The 16627-nt window shown below is 64.5% G+C and overlaps 1 protein-coding gene across 3 annotated transcripts in view; it reads right to left on the reverse strand.

Moving 5' to 3' along the window:
- WNT7B (Wnt family member 7B) overlaps positions 1-16627 on the reverse strand; it is a 43748-nt gene that overhangs the window by 4278 nt on the left and 22843 nt on the right. For all 3 annotated transcript variants that reach the window (XM_079142589.1, XM_079142588.1, XM_079142590.1), the window contains exon 3: positions 3459-3730. In XM_079142589.1, the coding sequence (XP_078998715.1) occupies positions 3459-3730 (272 nt within the window). The remainder of the gene's footprint in view (positions 1-3458; positions 3731-16627) is intronic.

Genomic DNA, 16627 nt, shown 5'->3' on the forward strand with positions numbered 1-16627 from the left:
CGTCGTGTGCAGAGGGGGCTGGCCGACCTGGGGGTGGAGGCTCACTCGTCAGGGCCCTGTCCCCAGAATGAGGGCACAGCCATGCGGGGAACAGGCTCTGCCTCCACCAGGCTGGGGGAGCCGTGAGGTTGGGAACCCGAGTCCTTCGGGCAGGTGGAGGCCCGGGGAGCCTGGGGTCTGGCCCTGCAGCGGGTCTAGGGCAGGCTCTGGCACACGGAGCAGCTGCATCCCCCTGCGCCCTGTGTTGCCTGGCCGCTCCCTCATCCACTTCCCTCCCAGACCACAGCGTGGCCCCAGGACAGGAGGCCCTCTGGCCTGGGGGCAGTGGCCCAGCTCTGGACTCTGCATGTGGCCCTCAGGGGTCCATCTGTACAATGCCCCCTCCCAGCAGCACGCCCTGGACCCTCCGTCACGCAAAGGCTGCACCAAGACACGGTGCTGCCGATGAGGTCCCAGCCCCAGCCCTCAGACTGGTCATGTCGGAGGACAGCTCCCAGCCTCCTGTGGCCAACTGGAGGAGGCCCAGCGCCCCGGCTGGACCTGCACCTGCCTCCACTGTGTTGGTGGAGTCGGGGAGTCCACAGCTCCCACCAGCCTAGGCGTCACCCCCTCTGCCCCACAGCCCTGCCACAGGTGATGCTGGGGAGCACCCACTGACTTCAGGGGGTGGTCCAGGAACTCCTTCTGCCAAGGCACCGTGGGCCACCCTTGAGGGCCACCACAGCCTAGGAGGGGACTGGGAAGGGCAGCCAGGGCTGGGGCTGGCAAGCAGGACTCTGGCTCAGCCTTCTGCCCTGTGCCCACTAGGGATGCCAGCCTGACCTGAAGGCCCGAGTGGCGAGTGGGTGGCGCCCTGCCAACTCACGTCCCTGGGAACAAAGATGGTGACCTTACTGGGAACAGAGTGTGCAGGTGTAACTAAGGTAAGAATGGAGATGTGATCGTCCTGGAATGGGATCCGGAATCCAATGAGAGTGTCCTCGTACAGGACAGAGAAGGCGGCTGACCAGAGGCCAGAGGCAGGGAGAGCCAGCAGATGGGGCGGGAAGGCGCCTCCCCCGAGTCTCGAGAGGAGCGCAGCCCTGCCCACGCCTCCATCCTGGGCTCGAGATTCACACGCGAGAGACGCGGGCCACTGCTGGCGTGTGCAGCTGTCCCTGGGTCCCCCGGACCTGCTCAGAAACTGGCCCTGGGCACGTGGGCAGGGCAGGTTGGGCACACTGCGAGGCTCCTGGAAGGTCTGGACTGACTCTTGGGGAAACCGGAGGAGCCCACCATGGTAAGCACCACACTGCTGGGAGAAAGGACCCTGGCCCCCAAGGGCCACCCTGAAGCCAAGGGCTCTGGTCATGCGTGGGCGCCACAGTGGCACAAGGCACTGGAGGGGCTACAGGGAGACTCCTTTGCAGAAGGGCAAACAGGCTCAGTAGAAGGACTTGCTGGCCAAGGCCTTCCGGTTGGCCAGGGCCTCCTGGGCAGTGGTGGCCAGGCCCTGGGTTCTGTCCCCAGCACCAGGAAAAAAAAAAAAAAAAAGTCACTGTACTGGGGATGCAGCTTGGAGGTCCATGCATGGTTCGATCCCCATCTGAAATAAACAAACATGGAGGCCTAAAAGTTTGGGCTGGGATGTGGCTCAGTGGTAAAGCACTTGCCCAGCATGCATGGGGCTCAGTCCTCAGCACTGCAGAAAAAAAAAAAAGAAGACGGGCAGCTGATGACCCGCCCAAGCCCTTGCCTATGGTGGGTCTGTCCCTGACGGAGCCCAGAACCCGTTCCCGTGTCTGTGCACCGCATCTCCCTGGTTCAAACCCCACCACGTTGTGCCCTCCTCCATCCTGTCCCCTGGCCAGCAAGCTGGGTGCCAGGACTCAGCCATGTCCTTCCTCTCTGTCCCTGGGCCCCCATCAGCCTCCTGTCCTCTCACCTCTTTCCCAGGAGGCCAGCCCTGCCCTTCTGCCCTTTCAGCACCTGCGGGCTGCCAAATGCCCCGAGGTCCAGGCCAGCTGGGTTCTCCTGGTAGTCTAGTGCTGAGCCAGGTGTGATCTAGGCCCTCTAGCTGGTCTCTGCTCTGGCACCTGGTTATGGTCTGGGGTCAAGCTGACCATCAGGGCTCTTTACCACACAGCCCAACAGCCTGCCTGGCCTCCTTGCAGCCACAGCCACCACACTGCGTGTGAGTGGAGCCCCAGGCCTCTGCCTGTGAGGACCCTCTGCCTGGGGCACCCCTCCCCCAGCTCTGCCACTTACACATCCTCACAAACAGTGACCAGAGCTCAGGCCGTGCTCAGTGACCAGAGCTCGAGCAGCTCTGCCGCTTGCTCTGGGACTTACTGTTCTTATCTGTGAAATGGGGACAGTGCAGGAAAGACCCTGCTGAGAAGCTAAGCTGGGGCAGAGCACAGGGGCAGTGGTTCCAATGACCTTGTCTCACCTGCTGGAAGCATCCAGGATCCCTCCCGGCATGGGGCGCACCCTCCTCTGCCCTGTGGATGTGCCCATGGCCTGGATGGCTCCCTGCTGTGGGCAGGCTCCCCGGAAACCAGGCCGGTCACTGGCTCCTTCCCTAGTTCATCCATGCACCCACCTGATGGCAACTAGCCACCACCCACTGTGGGCTGCCCCCACCTCAGCATCCAGCCCCGCCTGCTCAAGGCCACTCTGAGCCCTGCTCAGTCCCAAGCCCAGCCCACCCAGCCCCCATGCCCCACCTGCCTGAGCCTTTGCAGCTCCCCAAGGGCAGCTTGGGCACATCCATCAAGGCCCCAGCCCAGCGTCATCTATGGGGAAACTACTGCTCCCCAGCCCTGTACCCAGCTTGATCATCAGACTCCTCTCTGCCTGGCACAGAGAAGCGGCAGGAGGGTCTGTTGAATGAACGAGGCCCTGAGGCAGAGGGATTCTTTCCAGGCTGCTCCTCCTGGCCTGGAAAGGTCAGACCGGACAAGGCCCCAGGAACCCCTCAGGCCCTGTGGTCAGGCGCAGCCCCTGGGCAGGGAAGCCAGACCCAGCAGGGTGTTCCGCCCGGCTGCCACCCTATCTCGGGCCATCTCACCGCCCGCCGTGGCAGCAGCTCCTCCCAGCCCAGTATCTGGGGCCCTCATCTCTGGTGGCGGCGACTCGCCCTGACTTCTTCCCCAGTGCTCCCGGCAAGGTTCCTCCACCACCGCCCCAGTCCAGCACTCAGTGCCCAGGGCCAGCCTCCCCAGCCCCCACACAGGCTCTGCCCATCCTGGGCCCGGACCCCTCTGTCTGCACCGCGACCTGTGGGTGGCCTCTGGGACCAGGAGTGCCAGGGATACGGGGCTGCGGGCTGGGCTCCAGCCACCCTCGGGTCCCCAGCACGGTGCAGTCTGGCCTGCACGGAAGCAGGGCCCGCCCCACGAGGCCACTGGCCCCACCTCCAGACCCCCGCCCCACGTGGACGGCCGGCCCCACCGCCGGAGCCCCGCCCCGCCCACCTTCCTGCCCGCCTCGTTGTTGTGCAGGTTCATGAGGCGCCGGGCGTTCTTCTTGACCTCGCGGGCGTCCACGAAGCGCCGGGAGAAGTCGATGCCGTAGCGCACGTCTGCGGAGCAGCCGCCCCACTTCCAGCCCTCGGCCTGGGTGTAGTAGCCCTGCTTCTCCCGGTCACAGCCGCAGTTGCTCAGGTTGCCCTGACTGCAGGCCGCGGTGACGGCGTGGGCCACGCCGGCCGCGGTGATGGCATAGGTGAAGGCGGCCTCGCGGCTCCCTGTGGGGAGACACCGGGTATGGACAGTGAGGCCCCACGGCTGAGTCAGGCGGGCACAGTAGCGTGTGGATCTGGGGCACCTGCTGTGTGATCCCAGGTTCATCACCTGCCCTCTCTGAGCTCCCAACTCACCAAAGTGGGGCTGACAGAACCTGCCTTGCAGGGTTGCAGTGAGGGCAGTGCATGGCATACAGCAGGCACTCAATACATGCTGTGACCTTGACACTGGTGTGCAACACCATCATTAATTTCTCTCCCTGTTCTCAAGAGCTCCAGCCTGCGAGTGGGCAGTGGGGGCCCAGCAGGCTGCAGCTCTGTGGACCTCTGGCTGCCGCTCCTCTTGGACAGCCCATCGCATGGGGACCACGTGTGCCCCACCCACAGCCAGGAACACACCCCGCTCTTTGTGGCCACCTCTGCTCTCTGACCACCTCACTCAACCCCCGCTGTCCCTGTCGCCCGTTCCTCCTGACACCCCTGCCTGGCTCAGGGGCCCCTGGGTACCTGTCATGCCCGCCTCCTTCCCCCAGCCACCAGCTGGGTCCTTCCAAGGCAGTCTGGGCAGGGTCCTCCCTGCGCATCTTCACTGGCTCCCTGCTGCCGGCAGAGTCCAGCTGCCTACTGGCACCTGTCAGTGCCAGATGGGGTCGCCACCCTCTTTCCTCATCCTCTGCCTGGAACAAGGACCCCTCGGGTGCTGCTCCCACCCCGAGTGGCCTTCCTGGTCTCTGGAGTGCAATCCCTTCCCTTCACACCTGAACCCAAGGGCCTTCCAAGACTCGGGGCCAGTGCCTCCTCCTTCAGGCAGGCTTCCTGGATCCCCAGCCAGGAGGGAGCCCTTGCTGCCGGAGCCCTCAGTAGATGCGACACTCCCCACCTGGTTAGGCCCACGTGGGCACTTTCTGCTCCACGTGGGTGCAAAGCCCTTCAGATGGACGGATCTCTTCTCCACAGCCCCACGCCCTAAGCCCCCTTCACCCTGGCCCTGGCCTCTTGGGCCTGCGTTATCTCCGCGTCCCCAGCACCTGGTGATGTGTGGCAGCAAGCGGACCATGAGTGCCACCCAGAGAGCCCAGAGCAGAAGGGGAGTCTCGCTGCCGTCCGAGCAGCAGACAGCAGGGCCAGGTGTGGCAGGGGGACCGCTGGGACCCCAGGACAGGGTGGTGGCACAAGCCCTGTTCCAGCACAGCCACCACGGGCCTGCCCTGTCCCACCGCTGGGGCTGAAGTGACCACCACAGACTGAGCAAGTAAAGGGCCAAGTCAGGTCCACTCCCTGACCAGCCGTTGAGGGCTGACTGCATGCTTGGTCTCGTGCCAGGGCTAACTGCTTGAGCCCACCTCCTGACCCCACCAAAGGGGAGCCCACTGGGCGCCCCTTCCCCTGGGGTGTCTGCTGTTGTGAACTAGGGAGGGGCTGGGGGGACTTGGTTGGACCACAGCTTCTGGAAACTTCCTTCCTCTGAGAAGACCTGAGGGGGTTGATGTCCATGCCTCCTTTCCTCAAGAGGCAAGTCCACCCTGGTCCTGCCTGCTCAGGGCCTCATTCTGAGCCAGCCTCCTCCCTTGGGGGCTTCCCACTTGGCACTGCCACCCCAGGGTCAGGCAGTGCCCGTCCTGGTTGATCTCCAACTTCGCTTTTCAAGGAGCGAGGAGGAGCCCTAGGGTCCCTGTGTGCCAGAGGCTGGCTGGGGGTCCCAGACACGCAGGGACAGGGACAAGGACTCCATATTCCCGGGTCTAAATGAAGCAGAAATCTAAAGGGAAGAGCCCCAATGCAGAGGGCATTTGAGTCCTGCCTCCGGGAGCTCCAGTCACCAAAGAGTCTCCCAAGGAGAGCTGGGCACTCAGCATGGGCAGCAGGGGAGCAACCATGGAGCCAGGTCCCAGTGAGAGCCCTCGGGGGCACAGGATTCCCTGCCCTGCCCTGTGGGTGCAGTCCAGGAGGGCTTCCAAGAGGAGCCAACATTCCGAGTAAGTCTTAAGAAAAGAAGAGATCAGCTCTCGTGAGAGCACGCACGCACGCCTGTGGTCAGTGGTTTGGCATGCGTGGTATGTGCAGTAGGTGGGCGCGCGTGGCTCACTGTGCAGTGGGTGGGGCGCGTGGCTCACTGTGCGGTGGGTGGGGGCGCGTGGCTCACTGTGCGGTGGGTGGGGGTGCGTGGCAGGCACACTCCTGGGTGGCCTGGCAGGGGCACAGGTGTGGAGGTGAGGAAGTCGGGAGGTCAGAGGTGAGCAGGGCTGGGGAGCCAGTGTGGTGGCCAAAAGGTCTGGCAGAGTGGGGCACTTTCTGTGCAGGTGCTGGCCGGCCACCTGGGGCCCTGGACGCACAGAGTGCACTCAACCTTCACTGGGGGATTGGACTCTAGAGGCAGCTACGGGATCCCGCTCTCATGGTGCCCCAGGCCCCTCCTGGGTCCTCCCCTGCGTTCTGCCGTGAGCCTCCGGGTGGTCATTGCCCTTGCCCATCACAGACGAGGGGACTGAGGCACAGGGGGTTTGAATCTGGCGTGAGTGGCTGGAGCGCCTTGAGCCCAAGCCACTATTCGAGCCCAGGAGGCTGGCAGGGGCTGTGGCCTGCGGTGGGGGCGCCAGAAGCCCTCTGCCCCCAGCCCGGCCCCTCCATGGGCACAGGAGCTCGAGTGGATGCAGACAGGAGCAGGGGCGGCCACCCTCAGGGACAAGGTGCAACATTCGGACATCTGGGCCTGCAGTGCGGGGCCTGGCCACAGCTGAGCCGGGCCAGCCTCCTGTCTCACGGCCACACACAACCAGGGTCGTGCAGCCATGCCAGAGTCAGGCTACGGTCAGGCCCTGGGTGTGGGGGCACCCTCTGCAGCCGCCAGCCGGCCACCCCCGTGGCCTCTCAGCCTCCCACCCAGCGGAGGGATCAAATCGCAGGACAGGGGGTCGCTTCCAGCCCCGCCAGTCCCAGGGCCAGGCAGCAGGTGCCCTCCGAGGCTCCTGCCTCACTGCAGCCCACGCCAGGCCCTCGTCCCGAGGCCAGTCCCCCGATTCCTTTTCTCTTTGGTTTTGGTGAGTCCAGTTCTCCGTCTCGCCATGGAGACCCGGGAGGGAGGGGAAGAGCCGGGTGGCAGCTTGGGAGACTCAACATGGAGTCGGCCTGGTGCAGACGCTACGGGCCGGTCCCCAGCACCAGCTCACAGTCCACCCACCTCAGTCCAGGGTGGGCTGCCGTCCACTTTGCAGACCGGGGCGCTGGCTCAGAGGGCTTGATACCTCGGACTGCGTGTGCCCCCAGGCTCCCCTCCCGAGGCACCCCGGCCTCGGGGTCGCGGCGTGACTGACTAGACTTAGAACCAGCCCCCTGGGCTGCGGCAGACCTGGGCCCGTGGTCCTGGCTCGGCCACCTGGCTCCCAAGGCCTCACAGATGATGTCTGGTGTCCTCGCCTGGACCCCAGGGCCCATGGCTCCCAGCAGCCTGGTGGCCAGGACGAGCTGGCCCAGCCATGGACGTGAGTGGCCACCACCAGCCTCCACCTCCTGCCCAGCAGTGTCCCTGGAGGCAGGTGGGCTGACCACCCTGAAGATTCCTGAGTGGGCTCTGAGGGGCCAACCTGTGGGGTCCACTGTCCCCGGCAGTCTGCCTCTGGCACCGGCAGGTGAGGGAGAGTGCCAGTACTCTCCGAGGTCCCAGGCCTGAAGTTCAGGGACGCAGAAGGGACATGCCCCAGGACTCGGGTGCAGGGGCACAGAGCATGGCCCCAGGCAAGCCACAAGCCTCTCGGGCCTGCGTCCTGCACACTCGTGAGGCTGGCAAGCCCCACCAGAAGCTGGCTCCAGAGTCAACAGGACGAGCACACGGGCCCACTGCCTGGATGGCGGGTAGGCCAGGACTGGCCAGGTCCACGGACGTGGCGAAGGACTTCAGGACAGGCCCAGGCCTCTGTCTTGGTCCGGGCCTGGCTGGAAGAGCCTCCTCCTGGGCCAGCCCAGCAGCCCTGCCCCGCTTCCCTCCACACGCGTCCTGGGCAAAGCCCGGGCCGCGGAGCCGGAGCCGGAGAGCCTGGGGCTGCCACTGTGTGGTGGATCGAGCCCCAGGCGGAGGCCACTCGGGACCATCAGCTCAGCTCTTTCCTCCAGGTCGTTAAAACTCAAGCCTGGCGGAACTCCTGGGTGCCAGTCCCACCAGCGCAGGGCAGGCTCGGGGGAGGCGGACGCAGCCCCGGCCCCGCGGGGCCCTGACCCCAGGGCGGGGGGCCTGCCCGGGCCTCATCCACCCGCACCCCTCAGTCCCACCTGAGGTGTACCCTGGCAGTCCTCCGTGAGAGGCTTCTGAAGAGGACCAGCCTGCCCACCAGGCACGCAGGCTGGCAGAGAGGGCTCCCCGCCCTCCTTCAGGGCCGAGCAGGGCCCAGCCCCTCCCTCACCCAAAGCTGCCTGCCTCTTTCTAGGGTCCACAGTGGGCCACTCACTAGTTTAAGAGAGTCCGGGAGGCAGGGCAGCAGGGGTCATCGGTTCCCCTTAAAAGGGGAGCCAGGATTCGGGAACCTCAGTGCAGAGAAGGGCCTCAGGGACTATCCTGTGCCATTTCTCCATCCCCAGCAAAGAATCTGAGGCCCAGAGAGGGTAGCACAGTACCAAAAGTCACACAGCAACTCAGAAAATGGGGGAACTGGCGCCTGACATGCTGAAGTAACTGAGGTGCCACCAAAGGTCTGGAGCCATCAGGACCCCATAGTCCCTCCGGAAACTCAGAGTCTGACATCTTGAACGTAAGCCCAGAATCTAAACCTGGCCCGCTGGGTCCCTTCTGTGACTCTATGTCTCCACCTGCAAAATGAGGACAATCACCACGATACGGCCAGAAGAGCCACACACAGCCCCAGAGCAGGACGGGCCGCAGCTCCTCGCCCACACCTGAGGCCCACAGGGCTCCACAGGTCTGCAGGTACCAGGAGTCCCCTGTGTGCCCGCCGCGGCACGTGAGCTGGGAGCGCTGGGCTTGGGTGCGCGCGCCTGGGCCTGGCCAGCGCTCCGGCCCCTCCTCTTGCCACCTGCCCCCCCCCCCTTTATTTTTTTTAACAACATCCTCAACAAGCCAAGCTTTTTTAAAAAAGCAAACAATTCTGTTAAAAATGGACAGAGGGTCTAATCAGGCGTTTCTTAAAACAAAGAAGTATAAAAATGGCCAGCAGGCCTGTGGACAGATGCTCTGCCTCTGAGCCGTCCAGAAAACGCAACCAGAAGCCACAACCCAGCCACCTCACACCCAGGACGGCCGACAGTCACAGGGGTCAGCGAGGACGTGCCGCAGCAAAGACAGCCACCGTGCCCCAGGCCAGCAGGTCCCCAAGGACCAGCAGGCGGGGCCACCATGCAACCCAGCGGTTCTGGGCAGAGGGCTGGGGGCCAGCGCAGAGGCGCCTGAGAAAGTCCAGAGCAGGCAGACCCTGCAGGTAGCGTGGCCGGGCTGGGGCAGGGACACCACTGGTGGAATGGGGTGTCCTCAGGGAGGATGGGATGTGCGCCGGAGGTCGCACGCGGTCACGCTGAGGACCACGGGACCGACTGTGGGACAGGAGAGCTGGGAGAAAGCGTGCTACCCAGTGGTGTCCAGGGGACTCCGAGCACACGTCCTGCTCAGTCTAAACCCTCCTGGGGCCCCCCGGCAGGAACCCAGCCCCGAGCTCACAGTTAGGACTCCGGGCTCAGAAGAGGCAGCTGACTAGCCCAAGGTCACACAGCAGCGAGTCCTCCACCCCCCACTGGCCAGGACAGGGAAGCGCAGCCTGCCTCCTGCCCACGTGTCAGCCCTTGTCCAAGGCCACACACAGGCAGGACTGGCACACTGAAGCCCGGATGCACCGGATGCAGACAGGATGGCCACTGAGGGCCCCTCCTGGCAAAAGATGCTGAAGGCAGGCCCTGAACAAGGAGAGAAGAAAGGAACACAAAGGTGCAGGAACAGCATTCCAGGCAGAGGGAACAGCACTGCTAAGGCCCTGAGGCAGGAGTCAATCGAATACGTGCAGATTGTCCCAGCAGAGAGCGCGGAGATGGAGGGAGTGAGGCCCTCAGGACCATGCCATGTTGCTCCGGGAGCCCATCAGGGGATCTGGGATGCTGTTCAAAGAAGATGGAGCAGCCCAGAGATGTTTCTGTGACATTTGAGAGGGCCCTCTGGCCATCTGTATGGATTTGGGAGGAGCAAGGAGCCCACAGCTGGGCTGCCAGATGGAAGAGGTGGGAAGTGGTCAGTGGGGACACCGTCTGAGGGCAGCCGGCGGGCCAGCAGGTGGATGGAGTGATGGGCTTAGGCACAGAGGGGTCCAGAGGGCTCCCATGTGGGATTGGCACTGCTGTTGGGGGATCTGTCTCCAAGAAGAGGGTAGAAAGATGGAGTTTGGGCAAAATCAAGGGTGACCTTGGCTGGGGCCAGTTTAAGGTGCCCAGGAGCAGCCAGGCAGGCAGGCGCAGCAGGCGCTTGAGCTCGGCATCCAAGAGATGGCCCAGCTGGCCTGCCACCCGCCATGTCTGGATGGAGCCTCAGGCCGGGTCTCAGCCTCCCTGCATAACTTGCAGGCCAGGTATGGGTCTCCTCCAACGTCCCTCAGCAGGGCACTCTGTCAGATGGACTTTCTCCAAGGATGAGCCCAAGGGCTGCTGGGCTGAGGGAGGATGGGTGGGCCCCGAGGTACCCCTGTGCCTGTGGCTGGCGAGTCCCCTGGTCCTGAGCTCCTGGCCCCAGCCCAGCCCAGCGGGTCCCCGGGATCCTCTCAGGTCTGGCGTGGGGCGGACACTGCCCCCCACCTGATCAGTTTGCAGGCGGAAACTCTGGGATAGAGGGAGCAAAGACAGCCCTGGGTGTGCAGGCAGCCCCTGTGTCGTCCAGAGGAGCTGGGCAGTGCCCACCTCCTGGTCTTGGCTACAGGGCTCTGAGGTGGCCGCTGGGCAGGGAGCGTGGGAAGGGAAGCTCAAGGACCCAGGCATGGGCCCAGGCTGCTCCTCTGTGGCTGCCCACGCCCTGGCCTGGCCCCTCAGCCCCGGCCTGGGCTCACTCATGGGAGCAGGGTGCGGGGTGCACGTTCCTGCCTGGACAGGCCTCGGGTCTGTGTCCCCAGCACAGGCTGGCTCGGACCTCTTGGGGCCCGTCTGTGTTCTGCCTGGTGAGGGCTGGGCAGGGCGGGCTGCCTGCACCCGTGGCTGACTACGCCCCTGTTGAGCAGAAGTGAGCGAGACCCACACACCGCAGAGTGGGCGAAGGGGCACAGCCTGGCGGGGGACAGGCTATCACGCACCCTCCAAGGTTAGCTGACCCTGGGCTGGGCACACAGTGGGCGTGAAGGTCTGCATGGGTGTGTGTGCTCAGGTACGTGTGTGCACGTGTACGGGGGCACACCTCTGGGTGTGCACGTTTGTGCGCACCTGCGTGTGCGTGTGCCTGCGTGTGTGCGTGTGCCTGCGTGTGTGCGTGTGCCTGCGTGTGTGCGTGCGCACCTGTGTGTGCGTGTGCCTGCGTGTGCGTGTGCCTGCGTGTGTGCGTGCGCACCTGTGTGTGCGTGTCTGTGTGTGTGTGCGTGTGCCTGCGTGTGTGCGTGCTGCACTCAGCGCCTGTGCGCCGCCCTCTTCCCATCTTGCCTTCCCTGCTTCTCCAGGTCCCCCGGTCCCTCGGTCCTTGTCTCTCCGCCGCCCCGCCCGGCCCTGCTGGGCCGGCTGAGTCAGAGTCTCCACACGAAGCTGGTCCCTGCCGTTGTCATAAGCAGAGCGCTTGGGGAAAGTCGGGCCAGGTCCGAACACGCAGGCCCGCCTGCGCCCCAGGCCTTTGTTCCGAGCAGCGGCCCTCACACGCAGCGCAGCCCCTGGGTGGGTCGGGCTCCAGCTGGGCACGGGGCACCAGGCCCAGAGGGGAAGGACCTGGACTGGGCCACACAATGAGGAGACGGTGTGGCTGGAGCCCAGGTCTGCGTCCTTCGCGGGCCTCAGCTCCTCCTGGTAAAGCCCCTCCTGGGCCTTGGCCTCCCCTTGTTGGGCTCTGACTTGGTGCTGCCTTCAGAAGACCCCCTCTCTCATCAGGGCTGGTGACCAAATCAGCCCCTCCCTGTGTCTGGTGACATGAGAGTCCACTTCCTCCCTGGGCCTGGGTCCCCAGGGCCTCCCGACTCCTGGACCCGTGGGGACAGTGGTCAGCAACTTCTCCAGTCCCCATGGGAGTGGGCCTCAGGGAGCTACTCTGCCTCCTGGAAAGCTGTGGGCTCCCCACCCACAGCCAGTGGACAACAGACCCTGAAACCAGCAGTTTGTCACAGAGCCTGGCCCACTGTGGGGACTCAGGAGACACTGCAGTTTAAAGGAAGTATCAATACTGGCAGCCAGAGTCAGACCAGGAGGCGTCTGAGGCGGGGCTGGGTCCTGCTCTTCTGAGGGAGAGGGCCCTGCCCACCCTGTGTCTCAGTGGGCCAGAGTGCCAAGCCCCGGACCCCTTGCTCACGGACTGCCCTTGTGGGCAGCTCTGTGCTGGCCAAGTGGGGCCTTCCTGCCCCCCAGTCTATGGAGAAGCCCAAGTCCTGGCAGAGACCCCGCCTCAGCCCTCCTGTACAGGTGGGTATGCTGGGCCCCTAGGACGGGGCGCCAGGCCACCCGGTGGGAGCTGAGCAGTCCAGGTGAGTCCTGCCTCCCAGGGCCCCCAACTCCATTCACAGAGAGTGAAAAATTTCCCTCTTGAATCAGCTCTGGGGGCCAAGAGGTCTGGGGCCAGAGGACAGGCCACTACCTAGCCCATAGCACCCAGGTACTGCACTCCAGATTTCAGTGACCACTCACAGAGGGTCCACCACTGGACTCCCCCATGGTCCCCTCAGGAGCTGACCTCCCAGCCTCAGTGCAGGGACAGAGCTTGACCCAGCAGCCAGAGGCTTCGTCACATCCTGAGCAGGGAGAGGCTTGGATGGTCTTGCCTCCAGAAAAGTCCTGTGATCCTGACCTTCAAGTGCCCAACTGTCCCAGAGTACTGACTGCCTGGACCCCAAGCCTCAGCAATGTCTGTCCAGCTGCCTCCAGCTGGCCCCAGATGAGGGTGGGGATGAGCACGGTGCACAGGATGCAGGGTCCTCAGGCCTGGGGCACAGGACGGGTCCTCAGGGTGAGGCTGGGACTCAGCAAGCACTGCCCCCAGCTGGCCCACCAGCCCAAACTCCCAGCACACTCTGGGAACAGCCCTAGCCCCGCATGCAGCAGGCGCTCAATGCATGTAAAGGACGACAGGGGCTGAGGAAGGGAGCTCCCCACCCCTGCACTTCCATCCCCAGGAAGCAGCTGGCAGGTGACCTGTGCTCGGACCACCCGACCCTATCCTAGGAGACTACCCTGGGAAGAGACTGTCAGATCTGGGTTCAAAAGTCCCCTCTGGCCTGGCCAAGTGACTTGGGGCTACTCCTGTCCTCTCTGGGAGCAGTGTCACCCAGCAAAATCTCAAGTGAGTCACAGATGCCAAACCCTGGACCCCTTGCTCACGGACTGCCCCTGTGGGCAGCTCTGTGCTGACCAAGTGGGGCCTTCCTGCCCCCCAGTCTATGGAGAAGCCCAAGTCCTGGAAAATTCTGAAAATTTTCTAGAAGTCACAGTAAGAACAGTGGAAAGAATAGGTGAAATTAATTGGATGATATCTTATTAGCCAACACAGAGACACGCCGTCAACGTGGGGTGGTCGCGCAGCTCTGCCTGCTGTCTGGTGTGCGTATTTGGGCCTCGGTCAGCGAGGCTGGTGGCCCCCAGAGCGGAGGGGCAGCCTGTCCTTTCTGGGGATGACACCCCCCTCCCCCGGGCCTGGTCTGCAAAGCCCCATCAGGGTAGTGAGAGTACGTGGCCCAGGAGCCACCCGCCAGCCCAAGGCCCCTCACGTCTCAGACACCCCGAGAGGTGTCAGTCTGCCCCTGTGTTGCCCAGCAACATGGAGCCTGGCTGCTGAGGCCAGTGGGCTTGGGGCTCCAGCGGGCCCCCTGGGAAGTCCCCCGTGCGAAGCTTGCCCACGGAGCCAGCAGGAATGGAAGTCGGCCGCTCACATGAGCAGGATGGGGCCCTGCGCCTGGTCACGCCTGAGGCCAGCACATGACGGGTGGGACTCCATGTTCCCGGCAGCAGGTGGAGCTGGGGGCTGCACGCAGTCCCAGCCAGGCCAGGGCTAGAGGGTCCTGGGGGCTGGGCTCGGAGGGGTGGGGACACCCACGGAGCGGCCTGCTCAGGAGCAGTGCCAGCTGCCTTCCAGTGTCCTGTAGTTGCAGGAAAATACCATCTACTTCCTGGCCTCCGAGCCACAGCGTGCGTCCCCCCCAGCGGCCCTGGAGCCTCCTTCCCTGTCTTTCCCCAAGTCAGTCCCCTGGGGAAGCCACCCGCGCTGCCCCTAGAAACCGCCTTGCCAGGAGCCCTGGGAACCTGAGTTTTACAGATGCCCCTGGAATGCAGGTGTCCCCACTGTCCCGTCCCCTCTGTGTTCCTCCCCGTCTCACAGCAGAAGAGGGCTCCCTGGGGATACCATCTCCCCAAGTCATTCCCAGTCAACAGAAGGGACACAGGATGCGGGGGCTTGGGCCACAAGCTCACAGGAGGAAACGGTCCCCAAAGACTCACCAGCAGGTGGAGGCTGCCAGGCAGAGGGAAGACCTTGTCAGTGGAGGGAGGCCTAGCATGGGCCTTGACCTTCTCAGGGGTTGGTGACGGGCACCCACAGGGCCCCAGGGCAAGGCCAGTGCCAGGTCGCCATGCAGAGATCTGCCCATGGGGTGGTGAGCCCGTACCAGCAACCCATCAGCATGCTGAAGGTGGGCCTCGCGCAGGGCCGGCTTGCCCTTCAGGGTTTCCTGTGTGCGCTCATGATTGAGGCTTGGTCCAGGGTCACAGCAAGGCCTGAGGGGGCTGTGCCCCCAGCCAGACCCTTCCCCTCTTGGGGCCAACCATTAATTGGCACCACTTGGGTAGCTGGTACAAGTGCCCCAGCTGCCCGCCAGCTCCTGGCCTGGCTCCTGTCCGTGCCCAGGCACCCAGAGCACCTCTGACATGGGCCACCCTACACCTGGCCACTTGCTGTTCGTGACCCTGGGAGCTGAGCCCCAGGACGAGAAGGTGCCTCATCAGGAGGTGCCACAGTGCACAGCAGGACTCAGCCCTGCTGGGCCTGCAGCCAGAGCCTCCCTGGCTGAGGCTGGGCCTTCGTCACGGGGCAGCCAGGAGCTCTGTCCCGGGCTGAGCTGGCCCAGGCCCGAGGCTGTGGGGATCATGAAGCAGCAGGCTGTGAGGACAAGCCAGTGGAGAGTGAAAGGGTGACTCCGGGGACATCGTCATGAGTAAGCAGAGCAGAGCCAGGGCCTCCCAAGCCACACAGCAAAGGGAAGGCACCTGGCCTGCTCAGGGGGTACAGAGGAGCCACAGGGCTGGGACCAGGTGAGTTAAGGGAGGGGCCACTCAGACTGCAGGCTCAGCTCAAAAGCTAACTTTACCCTAGGACAAGAGGGAGTTGCTGCAGGCTTTGAGGAAGGCGGCAACACACCACACCTTCTGATTGACAGGCCAATGCCAGGGAGGGACAGGGATAACTGCCAGGGATGGACCAGGAAAGCAGGCCCAGCCGTGGCGTGCAGAGTGCAGGGTAGGCAGTGGAGTGACACCAGGTTCCTGCTGTGAGTGATGTCAGGGGGCAAGGGGTCGGGCACGGCGAGGTGCCGAGTCAGAGCCAGAGGCCCCATGGGTCAGTGGGACTTGGAGCCACAGGCAAGAATAAATCAGAGGAGAGAGGAGCCGGGTGCCTGAGGTGGGACGCTCCTCAGCCAGGACTGAGGCCAAGAAGGAGAAGTCAGGGAGCCTGGAGAACCCAAGCCAAGGAAGAGGGGACGGTCAGCAGCCTGGACACAGAGTGACGGTGGGAGAGCAGCAGTGGTACCAAAGAGCCACTCTGCCAAGACAGCTGTCTCTGCGATGCCCGTGACCGTGGGAGGGGCGTCTTGGGCAGGCTCCTGGGGAGCACGGCCGGGGACGGGGGTCAGGGCTCTCAGGAGCAAGGGGAACCTGGGAAGGGGCCCAGGGACACTCGGGTGCCAGCGGTGACATCATGGCCCCACCTTGAAGGCAAGGGTGGCCTTTTACACCCTGGCTTCAGTCCTTCCTGTGGGTCCTGCTCTTGCTGTCCCTAATAAGGTGTGCCACTCAGCAAAGGTGACCTGGGCTGGCCCCAGCAGTCTTCACCGTGGGGTTGGGCAGCTGGGGGCCAGTGTCACTCCCACAGGGACAGTCTGCAGGAGTCACGCACTCACTGGGGCCATAGGAGAAGCTCGGGTGGCTGCTGTGCCCTTCACCCCTCTGCCCCAAGGTGCCACATGTAGTCCAGGCTCCACCCCAGTCCCAAGGTTCAGGATAGTGTCCACGCCACTGTCAACACAGGGAGGCATCAGGGACGACCAGAGGGGCAGCAGGCACCTGGATCCACGCCCTGCTCTGCCTCGTGCAGACCAAGAGGCAGCAGGACCTCCCACCCTGGCCAAGCTCAGCTTCCCTGGCTGTGAGCGGGGTGTTCTCAGCTGCCTCAAAGCCTGGCACTTGGGGGCCAAAGGCCAGGCCGGAAGGGGGGCTGCCAGCGTGGCGCAGCGGGCACTGTGTGGACGCCTTCCCCACCTCCCCAGCTGGCACCTGGAGGGAGCTGCACTTGGGTGGCAGAGCCCTAGGGAGGAGGTGGTGCCGTCCTCCTGGCTGTGCCAGGTGCCACCCACGGGCTGCTCACCGCAAAGGGGCCCCGGGGGCCTTCCCCTGTGCCACCCCAGCTCCACACCAGGGTTCCCAGCCCTACCGGCCCAGCTCTGGCCTCAGTCCTGGCAGCTGCCCTGCTCGGCAGGCCAGGCTCCCAGGACCCTGGGATGTGAAGCGGTGCTGAACCCGGTGGCTGGGTGCCCA

The sequence above is a fragment of the Sciurus vulgaris genome (genome assembly GCF_902686455.1).
Source record: "Sciurus vulgaris genome assembly, chromosome: 5".
NCBI classification, from domain to species: Eukaryota; Metazoa; Chordata; class Mammalia; order Rodentia; family Sciuridae; genus Sciurus; species Sciurus vulgaris.